The sequence below is a fragment of the Pagrus pagrus genome (assembly GCF_965226575.1).
Source record: "Pagrus pagrus genome assembly, chromosome: 17".
Taxonomy (NCBI): Eukaryota; Metazoa; Chordata; class Actinopteri; order Spariformes; family Sparidae; genus Pagrus; species Pagrus pagrus.
Window position 1 is genome coordinate 20,132,511 of NC_140201.1, and position 12,244 is coordinate 20,144,754.

The 12,244-nt window shown below is 39.7% G+C and overlaps 2 protein-coding genes across 2 annotated transcripts; both read right to left on the minus strand.

Moving 5' to 3' along the window:
- Positions 1 to 1,240: 1,240 nt before the first annotated feature.
- Positions 1,241 to 3,280, minus strand: txnl4a (thioredoxin-like 4A). Its single transcript, XM_084378809.1, has 4 exons — positions 3,127 to 3,280; positions 2,726 to 2,905; positions 1,931 to 2,034; positions 1,241 to 1,744 (listed from the first exon to the last, which is right to left on the minus strand). The coding sequence occupies exons 2-4, from the start codon at positions 2,876 to 2,878 to the stop codon at positions 1,573 to 1,575; spliced, it is 429 nt and encodes a 142-aa protein (XP_084234935.1). The 5' UTR covers positions 2,879 to 2,905; positions 3,127 to 3,280; the 3' UTR covers positions 1,241 to 1,572.
- A 1,248-nt stretch (positions 3,281 to 4,528) lies between these two features.
- On the minus strand, positions 4,529 to 10,884 carry LOC311273289 (E3 ubiquitin-protein ligase znrf2-like). Its single transcript, XM_084380269.1, has 4 exons — positions 10,146 to 10,884; positions 8,479 to 8,574; positions 6,222 to 6,327; positions 4,529 to 5,406 (listed from the first exon to the last, which is right to left on the minus strand). Exons 1-4 carry the CDS (start codon positions 10,465 to 10,467, stop codon positions 5,349 to 5,351), a joined length of 582 nt encoding a protein of 193 aa, XP_084236395.1. The 5' UTR covers positions 10,468 to 10,884; the 3' UTR covers positions 4,529 to 5,348.
- Between the last annotated feature and the right edge of the window lie 1,360 nt (positions 10,885 to 12,244).

The window sequence follows — 12,244 nt, forward strand, 5'->3', positions numbered from 1 at the left end:
AGTAATAACTGTTGGAATATAGAGCTATTTAACACTTAAACATAATAAAATAAAACTTACAGCTGCTTTAAGTATATTACATATGTGTAATTTTCCATTTAATTTTAAGTGTCGCATTCAGTGCAAAGTTTTCTATTATGTTGAATCGGTGTGAATAAATGAAATAACTGAATTAAAAAATAAAATGCAAATTTAGATATAAACATCTCTTTATTCAATTATAACATATACTTCTACATAAACATAATGTGTTTATTATTTAAAAAAATGTATACATACTAATGCATTTCAAGTTGGTTATTGTGTCTCCTGTAATAAATCTTACATCTAGTTATTTAATTAATACACACTGACTCAACATGTTAAAACTTTGGATTAAACCTGAACCTTTACACTGAACTTTTGTAATAAAATTACATGGAAAATCTACATGCAATTAAAATATTTAAAAGTAAATGTTTTAGTGTGTATAGTTCCTAAAAAATACATTAAACTACACTAATCAATGCTGAACAGACAATCTGAATCTATGGTAGTACAATATATTATATCATATTCTATTGTGTATAAGTATTATCAGTAGTCACTGACAAACCTGCCAAACAGCTCTGGCTCCACCTGATGGACAGTTTAGGGAAATGCACCTTTTTGCTTCTGGCAGTTTTCACGTTCTACACCACCAAATAAAAAGAAAACATCACATTTTTACAGCTACCAAATATTTTTACATTTTGCATTTTTTAAGTATTGGATTTCTTTCCAGATGAACATGGAAAGTAACCCATTTAAATAAAACTGAACATTTTAATTAGATTACAAAATTACTGAATGTAAATAAATATATAAATTATGTTTTCGGACACTTTCATTAAAGGAAAAGCTTTTACTGTAGAGCACAGTTGTGTTTATTTATGACTTAATCACTGAGGGCAGAGAGTTTCTCCCAGGTATTTTTTGAGTGCTGTTACATTGACGGTGAGCCTCCAACATCACCAGAGTGTCCCGTACCATGCAGGTGTGACAAATCTAAACCACATGACTAACAACAGGGACAGCAGTGGTCACTATACACTGGCTCTGTGCTGTACTGAGCAGACCAATCACTTTACACATATTGTTGCCATAAAGTTAGTCTCATATGTACCCTCCACCACATAAATTATCAACTAATTAGATTTCAGTAAATTCCTGTAATGTGAACACGTTTTTCCCATGAAAAGCAACCATACTGTGACAAACGTTCATATGTAAATATCAATCGATGTTTATTAAAACATTTAAATACGATGACTTTTACACTGTTTCATTTTATTTCATTCATTCTTCAGCACCGGTTTTCCATAAAAAAAAGAAAAAAAAACGTGTTGAAGAAACTGAAAGACACATTAATCTACACACAAAAGAATACAAACAGCACAATGTAACACAATCATGAGCATAATTAAGAATATTGTCCTGTTTCTCTGGCAAAAAAAAAAAAGATCTTCCTTGACTCCTGTAACTTTTAGTCTCTGTTTCATGTCACAAAAATATCAGGGGGAAAAAAACAAGTGTTGAAGGAAAAAATACAAATCAGTATCTGTATTTTGTGGAATAATCCTTTGGAGACACCACCAGACCTCTTCCTTTTCTGGCTCCTCGGTACACTGTTTCAACAATGTCTATCATCTCCTGCTTGTCCTCCATTGTCCAGTTGATCTTGTTGTTGTTACCGGTGCCCAAATCAATCATGATGTGTTTGTTCCTGAAAAACACAGATGACGATGTGTAGTTCGAACATAGTACTGCAGTTCTTCAACAACAACACACAGGAAGGCTGATACTGTATGAGAAGGTCCTCATACAGCATTATTAAAATAAAGTTACAACAATCATCATTAAAGTAATATTTATATTGAGATTTTGAAATGCAAACAGTGGGGTTCCTTACCTGAAGAAGAACATGACAGTGCAGGGATCGTACAACTCGTACATCTTGTTGAAGTCAGGCACTTCGGTGATGTCCACCAGGTAAATGACAGCAAAATTCTTTACCTGTCAGGACATATTAAGTTAGAAAATGTATGCAAACTTAAACCACAACTGTAGGGCTGCAACTAACAATAATTCGTCAATTATTTTCTTAAATCGATTAATTGTTTGGTCTATAAAATGACAGAAAATGGTGAAAATTGTTGATCAGTGTTTCTTGAAGCCCAAGATGACGTCCTCAAATGTCTTGTTTTGTCCGCAACCCAAAGATATTCAGTTTACTGTCATAGCGGAGTAAAGAAAGAAGAAAATATGAACATTTAACAAGCTGGAATCTAAGAATGTTGGCTTAAACTGGCTATCTAATGACCTCCATTTAAAGTTAAATCTAAGATGTAAACAGGTGCTAAATGTACTCTTCACTGCAATACCTCATGTGTTTTGTGTATTAGTATAAAACAGGAGCATAACTTAAAAAGTTTGGATACATATTTTTAATCTTTGAGAAATGATTCCAATGCCTCAGCTTTTAAACAGCCTCATCAGTGTAGTGTCACTTGCCAAAAACTGTGCACTTGAGTATCTCACTAACAAACACAATGTTCTCTCTGGTCTCTCTATGTAAAGCTATTATGCATTTGAACAGCAGACCAGCAGGTGGTGCTATTGAGCATGTTTAGCTAGCAGGGGATAGCTACCAATGCTAATGTGACAACAAATACGGTTTAAAGACTGGATCGAACAATACTCAAACCTTCTCAGCGATGCTGTAGAGAACTTCATCCATTTTCATGCATGTTGGGTCCCAGTCGTGACCGAAGCGGATCACGAGGACTCGGTCCTCCTCAGACAGGATGGCTTGGTCGACCTGCCAGCCATTATGGAGATGCGGTAGCATGTACGACATCTTGACCGTAAGTTGACGATTCCCAAGCTGGAAAACGACACATTTGACTTTAGCTTCACATGACTTGATAGGCACTTGATGTCAGGTTTAGTTAACATCCAGAAAATCAAGATTCTCTTAATGGGCTTAGCCCGTAAGAACATGGGCTTAGCCTGCTAGCTAGCGAGCTAACAGTGGCAAAGTCTAGAAGGGAACAGCACGAAACTTTACAAGATAGGAATTAGAAGAACTTGTGAGTAACCACTTACCTTAAAATACAAGCGGGTATGTATTTAATATCACAATAAATGCTTCTCGTCGTTAAAACGCAGCTTTTTAAATCAAATATATGAAGCAGAACTCCGCTAGTTGCTGCTGTGTACCTTTTCGGTACGTTGACGTCCTTTTTTTTTGCTTTACGTACGACGTCATCAAACCAGCGACACCACAGACGCAACTTGTTTGCGTCACGTGGATGCACATATTTGTTGTTATTTTCATGACAGCCTAAAAAAAAAAAAAAAAAAAAAAAAAAATAAATTTTCATGACAGCCTACCTCGATCTCTTTAAAATTTCTTTCTATGGCTTTGGTGCTATTGAAACACTCAATTTAAATACAATTTAAAAAATACATTAATGGTTCAACATTTAGGAGGACTCTTCAAAACATAGGCCCAATCAATCAATCAAGTCATATAAAGGAGATAAATAGGTGAACACAACAGTGACTAAAAATGTTATAATGTTTCATTTGTAATGTTATTGGATATTTTAATGCCCCAATATAGGCTACAGTCTTTAAGGAAAACTGAGAAGATTCTTGATTCGACAACAATCAAACCAAAAACCTCTTACTGAACATTCATGCTTCACAAAATCAAGACCATCTTTATATTGTGTTTTGGCTGATACGTTGGTATGAAGGTGGATTGATTTGATTTTGACTTATGTAATGTCAAAATTTCTCAAATGAGTGTAACAGCCTTTACAAAATGGTCATATTAGCCAAACGAGCCCCTTTGGTGACGAGAACTCTCTTTGACACCTGTCTAACCGGTGTTGTCTCAAACTGGATCAAACATGCAATAACGTGATATGTGAAATATAATACATTTCAGATGATAACAGTTGCCACCCTTTCCTGGAGACAGTCTTTCAGTTTTGGGTTGTGTTGGTTTTTTTGTTTTCACCATATATTTCTATATATATAATACAGAGGTATTGTCCCTGCAACATCTGAAGTAAACTGTAAGCTCACATTTCCTCAGAATGTTCATTTTGCAACCAACAGAAAGAACACTCGATCCATGCCCCTGCATGCCCACATGTAGAGACACATTACTTCACTCCCTTCTCTTGGCTGATAAAACTCTTAGGATTAGCTGCCGTTTTGAAGAACTGTAAAAGTGGGGATTCTTTGATAGATGGCCATTCTTGTGTGCCTTGTTGGGAAGTTTCACATCCAAACTGTGCAAATTATACACACACACACACACACACACACATATTTTGTTCTATATTTGTATGACCACATTTCCCTTTCTTATCTTCCCTTTGTCTCTGGCCATAATACAATAAAATAATAAACATGTAGGGGTGAGAATTATTCTCATCATATATCGATAAGTAGATAAATGAAGCTTTTACATTAAAATAGTAAATGGTCTGTATGCAGTAAAGAGACAAGACAAAACATTTATTGTTGTGCAATTCATTACAGTACAAACAGAACGTACAATGAACAAAGGTTCAAAGGTTATAGGAAACTTTTCCAGTCTATGACATAGCAGCATATTATGGCACTCCTTAGAAAGAGCATGAATCATCATTAGATATGTCTGAGCCTATCTTTAACTCCACCACTAAACTACACAATCACATTACTGTGGTTCTGGATGGCCAGGTGATTAGCAAAGTCAGACTATTTCACGTTAGACTATTTGGTCTATGACACATGATTGTTTAACAACAACAACGATAGCCAATTTCGCAACAAAAGTAAGATCTATTTTCCTAACTACCATCAACACTGTAATCATCCCTTAAAGCTGACATAATTTTGTATGGCTGTTTTTACATTTCACAACATCAGCCTTCAGTTTTCTGCACTTAAATCTCTCCTGAAAAGAAATGTTAGTCTCCCACCGTGTTGGTTATACAAGTCCTCGGCTAGGAAACCACACCCTGTTCAGCAAAACAGTTCAGATCAGATTCCAGGTTGCACAAACCCACTTCAGGCCAGCAGGTGGCACAAGGAACTTTCACATATATTTTTCTGGAGACAAAATGACTCCACCAGTGGTTCTTTGAACGTCCCACGACGTCTAGAGAAACATATCCACAGTACATCAATATTCCATGAGGCAATGTGAAAAAATCCTGTACACAATAATGTCTTACAATCCCTGAGGAGCACTGATGCTCGGCTGGAACAGACAGTGTTGGGATGAGGTACAGGTACAGTAGACTGAAACTGTACTCCTGCAGCTCCTAGTCCGCGGGATGCTCCGGACATGAGCGATTCACTTCAAACCACTCGTCTATACACCTGAAACAGGAAGAGGGGGACGAGGGAGAAGTTTTGGCTTGTGTTTGAGGGAAGTTAAACACTGGGCTGAATCACATTGAGCTCTATTAATAACAATAAATATTTCAATGTGTATTTCAATAAATATAAGGCTAGCTTAGCCTGGCAAGAAGACTGGAAATGGGAAAACAGCTAGCTTGGTTTTGTCCATAGGTAACAAGATCCACCGAGCAGCACCTCTAAATTTAACTAATTAACATGTTATATCATTCTTATATTGTTTAATTTGCACAGGAGGTTATGTGCTGTGGCTTTATTTGTTGGGTGCATAGGCTAGCTGTTTCCCAGTATTTTCACGTAGGAAACTTCCATATGTGTTCTACTTGTTGTCACTCATCAAATGTTTTCACAATCAGTGTTAGAGTCTGAATATTGATTGAAACACGAGATGTCAGATGTTACATCTGCACCCATATGCAGGGGAAATTGTAACGGCACACGTAACACCTTCCTATAAATACCTAGGACCACAATAAACTCCCAACAATATAAATATAGTTAAAACAATTTAACATCCACTAAAAAATAATCTCATCTGTTGAAGTCTAAAGTTTAAAATCTCGGCAGCTTGAAGCAATTTCAGCTGCTACAACTGCCCCTTGTTACGATTGCCCCCAGTCTCCCCTACTCTTGCCAAGAGAGTAAATAAGCCACTATAGCAAAATGTCGAACTGTTCCTTCAAAACATTCATCAGAATGTATCAATCTTTAAAAAAATGCATTTCAGGTTGCCTCTGGAAGTCGGGAAACATTCTGTATGCATGTGTGTTAGTTACCCTTTATGGTAGATGCAGAGGCAGGGCAGCCTGGCGATGGTGTCTCCCTGTTCCAGCTCTTCTAAACAGATGGCACATTCCCCCGAGTCTCTGGACAGGATGTCCTCTGAGAAAGACAATACAGACAGAGGCGGACTGAGAAAAGAGCTGCCTCGCACACCAAACCATGCATCAGATGTTCAGTTCAGTCCAGTCACCGAATCCTGCTTAACCATCTGTTTAACCTTTGGTACCTGAATAACCTGCTGTCAGCTGCACCCAAGTGACAACTGGTATTCCTAGACTGTGTTTGAAGTCTGATGATCTGTTTTATTGAGTGTCTGATGAGATGAACCTGAAATCAGATAATGGTTGAAGTTTCCTCTTATGTTTACCTGCATATCGAGCCGTGACAGGTCCTAGTGTCAATACCCGAGGCTAGGGAGCAACTGGAGCTGCTTGTTTTCATGCTCATATAAAAATGAATCCTGCAGAAGAGGTACGATAGTCATTCAAATGTAGTTTAAAACTTTTTTGCATGAGCTAGATGAAGAATGAAGTGATGAAGTTTTTGCATGTGTACGTCTGTGATAAGCTAAGACACACCGTGCACTAAGTGAGCTGCATATGTGCTGTATATTTATCAGCGACATGCATGCCACTGTGGGTGTGTGCCAGCTGAAAACTGAGCGTGCACGTATTGCAACTATTAAAGATGAGTAGCGATCTGTTCTCGTGTGCGTCAAGCCTGGGATGTCTGCAGGAAGCGTGTGAAATGACAACTGTATGTCTACAGACGGCATGTGTTTGCCTTTCCTGTGTGTGCACATGTAGGCCTGTGCACACTACACAGGTGCTCACACACAGATAGTCCCCACTCACATGCGTGGCTATATAAATGTGCAGCCATGTTACTTAGCTGTATTTGCTTTGATCCTCTCAGGCTTCACTGTACTGTATGACCCCCAGTGCAGGTGCATTGCTGTGATAATGAGTTCTTAGTCTGTCTCAGAATAATTTCATGCAAGACTTCACACATTAATTCAGTATCATCCTCTTCATGATCCAGGTGCAGAAACAAAACACCATTAAATTCGTATTGAGGATGAGACAGACGCGGTGCTGGGATGTTATTAAGCTGTTGTTGTGCAGCATTTATGTCTAATTTTGGGGTTCTTGTACTTGATTACTTCCTATGCTACCTTATACTTTAACTCCATTACATTTATCTAGCAGCTATAGTTAACATCTACCTGGTAGATTAAGATTTTTTTTAATAAGCCAATGATGCTCGAGTTAAATATGAAGCTTTGTAAATGATCAAACTATGTAACTAACACAGAACCACTTACACCACTGGAAAGTGACATACAAAGTGATTCATTAGAGGTAATAATCAAGTATAATAATATAATAAAAAACTGCTGTGGAACCCTTTTCCCATTGTGGTAATGTTACTTTAATAAAAGGGTAGTTCCACCTATTTTACACATTATAGTGGTCTTAGGGAGTACTAATGCATATGTGAAAAAAGTAGTATAAAGCCTTCTGTGGCTCCAGAGGAAGCTGCATGTAATCTAATAAATTGCCTCGAATGATGCCACTCATTGGCAACGTTGCATTGTGGGTAATGTAGACACCCAGTTATGACACTTTTATGTAGACAAATATATATATATTTTAAATGCGACATCTACCGAGCTTGTAGAAAGGTGCAGAGTACTATCAATTTTCCTTGAGAACACTATTAAGGAAAAGCTAGCTAGCTAGCATTAGCAACCCTAACATTAACTAGTGATAGCAACGTTAAGATTTGCTAGCTAGCACGGGGGAAATTAAATGCCACTTTAAGTGGCTGAATGTTATCAATAACACCTATAAAGGTGTGCAATGCTAGACCAGTGGACAGCTTACTTAAAACATGGCAACTACGTTACCCAGAATCCAACTTAGCCACTGAGTGACATCACTGGAGGCAATCTGACAGATTACATGCAGCTTCTTCTGGAGCCACAAAAGGCTTTATACTACTTTTTTCACATAAGCAGAAGTACTCGCCAAGACATGTTGACACAATTAATTTGTAAAATTGGTGGAGATGCCCTTTAAGTAAAAGATCTTAATATTGGTGTCGCCTGGTGTCAGCCTCATGCACCAGCACTGTCACAGTTCAGTTTCACGTCTTCTTTTGTGAGTAAAACTGAGTACTGACAGATATGCAGACAGACTGATACCAAGTCCTTCAACTTCAACAATCCCCCCCCCTCCAATGTCTTACTGTTGTAGGTGAGGCGCATTTTGCTGAAACACTTGAGCAGGTGCTTCTCTATTTCGTCCGATGCCATAAACTTGGAGCAAAGAGGACAGTGGAGGCCTGGGAGGACAAAAACAAAAAGATAAGAACATGAGGACCCAGATGTGCCAACGTCTCTCTCATAACTTTTTATTGATATGTACACAGAAAAGGGCGTGGGACCGTTCACATGAGTTTGACCTCGCACAGGCCTACATAACCTCACACCTGCATGCACTTGCTAACTCTCTGTCTGCTGTAAACAACCAGTTACAATCTGCCTACCTAATCATTGCTCATTACAAACTAATTGCAAACTCATCCTTAACCCGAGAGGCCTTCATATTTATGCTGCACGTTATGAATTAAATAAGTCATTTATTAATCCATAATTTGACCCACTTACACATGGCCTCCAGACCCTGCACGTCTTGTCAGCCGCTTAATAGGCCAGGTTCTGCTTGACCTGAGATAAGCTAACCACCTGTTTAACATTAAAACACCGCTGGCAAGAAAATGACGACAGATGCATCATAAATAATTATCTCTGTGTCTGGTGTGAACCTTATGTTTGTGTCATGGGTTTGTAAGAGAGGAGAGGAAATACGACAAGCCCTAAGACACAGTGTCGGCCTGCAGAATCCTCACTACATGGATCTAGTGAGCAAAGGTTGTTGACGTGGTTATTAATGATTATACTTCCTCATATGGGAAATTGCCTTGGCCCGTAATTAGAGATCAGAATTTAGCCATATTTTTATTGACCATGTCAGGACAGATGAGGAAATTGGTTTATGTGTCATTTCCAAGAACTCCAGCAGCAATAAAGATTCAGGAAACACTATAAAAAGTTGGATCTTTTGTTTGGGGGCTTTTTCTTTTCCAGAGAGCTCCATAATAGTAATGTTATATTAATTTTCATTTCTGGTCTGGAGATAACACACCAGTTAAGAAGCAGCTAGATTTGCGGATTCAGGAAGTTTGTGTGCATGTGTGTGTGTGTGTGTGTGTATGTCAGGCAAAGTGTAACCAGCAGGAAGCTCTTATCTGCTGACCTACATAATGCACTCTTCCCTCTCAGCCGGAGTGAAAAACAAGCCAGTTTTGCAAGACGGAGGAGAGGCAAAACAAGACAGGCGGCAGTACAGTACAGTACAGCGCCGTACAGGAGAACCACCTGTGGCTACGAAAAAGTGCTGCACAAAGGGCTCAGTCATCGTTACCACCTTATGTGCCGGGTATCACATGTCAAATGGAAAAATACTAATCAACTTTGACAGCAACTGTAATGTATATGTCTTATGACATCATGTAGGAGTATCACAAACACATGGTGCCCGACTGTACTTGAACTAAACTCATACTGAGTGCCATAAACACAGTGTTAACACTTGAAATATTACAGTTATGACATATGAGATTACAAAATGGCCCCTGGGTGAGATAATGACAATATACAGTGTACTGAGAACAATAGAGGTTGATTAAAACAGCACCATGTGTCACTTCTCACCAGCCTACTGAGAACAAAGACATGGTGTACTTCTGGAACATTAAGGAAATCAGGAGATTTAAAAGTATCAAGACTTATTTTTAACACACTATGCATGTGACAGATGTTTTGTGAAGTAATAACTCAGGTGCAGTCTTACCTCCCAGCAGGTGAGGGGACAGGTGGGCCGGCAGGGACCCAATCAGCAACCTGTGGCCCTCAGGAGGCAGCTCGACCTCGTCACCGTCCGTGCCATCCAGGCTCTGATTGAGTACGTGTGATCCGGACCGGCCGGCAGGTATACTGCGCCCGGAGCTGGTCGGCCCTCCACCAGTGTACCTGATCCGGGGGCCATCAGGTCCGTTGGTGTACCTGAACCCCGCAACCCTCTCCCCTCCGCTGGAGTTTCCAGATGGGAGATCGGAGCTGGAATAAGCTCGAGTTCTGCCATCAAATACGGGGCTGCTCTGTTTGGCCCCCATGGTGTCTCACTGCTTACCTCCTCAGGTTCTGCGTGCGCTTTAAAGTTTTTTTTAGCCACGACACATGGTCACAGTGAGTTCTGAGGAACTGACACAAACAAAGGAAATGAAGCCTGACACACGAGCAACAATGAAGGCGAGCTGATCCAACATCTTAAAGTTTCATGGTGCGCCCTGTGCGTAAAGTGCGCACTCACTGACGCATAACTTAATTTCCAAATGGTCGGGTTTTCTTTCTTTCTTGGCAGAGCCCTTCCCCTTTTTTTTTTTCAACAATAGAAAAATAAAGCAGATCAGATCTCTCCAGTCTTAAGCCTTCAGTTCCTCCACATCAGACGAGGACATCAGCGCGAGAGCTGACCGACGGCCCACCTGGTTCAAGTTTGTTTTTGTGCTCAACTCTAGCCGTCTGGAAAGAAAAATAAAAGCAGGGATTGCCCTCCTCCCCCCTGTGAGGCAGCTCCGTCAAACTGCCCAAAGTTCACCGGGACAGGATAGTTTCGCCTTCAAAGTAAAAGCGGCCAACTTGCGCTCATAGTTGACTTTGTTTGCCATTAAACCTGTTGAACCACATCCTGCCTTTGCAGGTCACTCTGCAGGATGGAAAGTAATTAAGTGGTTGTACACAAACTGTACTCGAGTCCATTTTTAGGGGGGAACTTGGGTGTTTTTATTTGACTATTTATACTTCATATATACTTCATAGCCCACTACTCCACTACAGCTGAGAGGGGAATGTAGTTTTACTCTACTGCATTTATTATTACCAGAGGTGGGAATTGTGGAGTCATCAAGTCATCTCCATGCCATGTATTTGTTCTGTTCATGCACTAAACCAGCTGAGTCCAATCAGCACAGCTCTTCACCCAGGAAGGTGAGCTAATTAGTGAATGCACCTGGTTCAGTGACTGAGCAGAACAAATACATGGCATGGAGATGACTTGATGACTCCACAATTCCCACCTCTGATTATTACCTCTATTACTACTGGTTACTTTTCATATTAAGATTTTAGGCTTCATATAAAACACATTATCAGCTAATAAAGTATGATGCTGCGCTTCAATGTCACTGCACCGACAATAACAACCCAACGATCAGTGGCGGAGCAACTGTTCAGACCATTAGCTTCAATAATACTGCTCTGTAGAAATACACATTAAAGTCCTGCACTGCCAATTTTAATTAAGTAGAAGTGCATAAGTATGAGCAGTAAAATGAAGCCTACTTAGAGTATTAAAAGTAAAAATACTACAGAAAAATGTGTGGCTGTTAAGTGTACTAAAACTTGGTTCAAACTTTGCTGTGTATTGAGGGTTGTCTGACGAGTCTCACCAAAAGTGGAACAATATAATCGGTCAGATCATGCAAATGAAATTCAATTTACAGCTTGTAAACTATTCTAAGACACTTTCTAAGGTCTTTGACCTCTATTCAGGGCTCCGGGATCCACTGTAAACTACATGATCCATGGGCATGCAGTTTGGTTGACCTGTTGTTTGCTAGCCAACAAGAAAAATCTAGAAATGAAAACCTCTTTAAGATGCATCTTTCGTGCTTTTAATTTGAAGCATGAGTCTCAGCTTCCTGTCTTCGGTCTCCAGCTTGACGCAGCGCTGAGTGGGCGCGTCAGGTGGCGCGTGACGTCAACCCCAGTAACACCAGCGGGCTGTTGGCACAGCAGCAGGTCACCAGTCCACTCTGTGATATGAAAAGCCCTCCATGTTAGGCGCCTTGTGTTCCATTAACTTCAGGCCATTAAGACACAAAGAGAGGG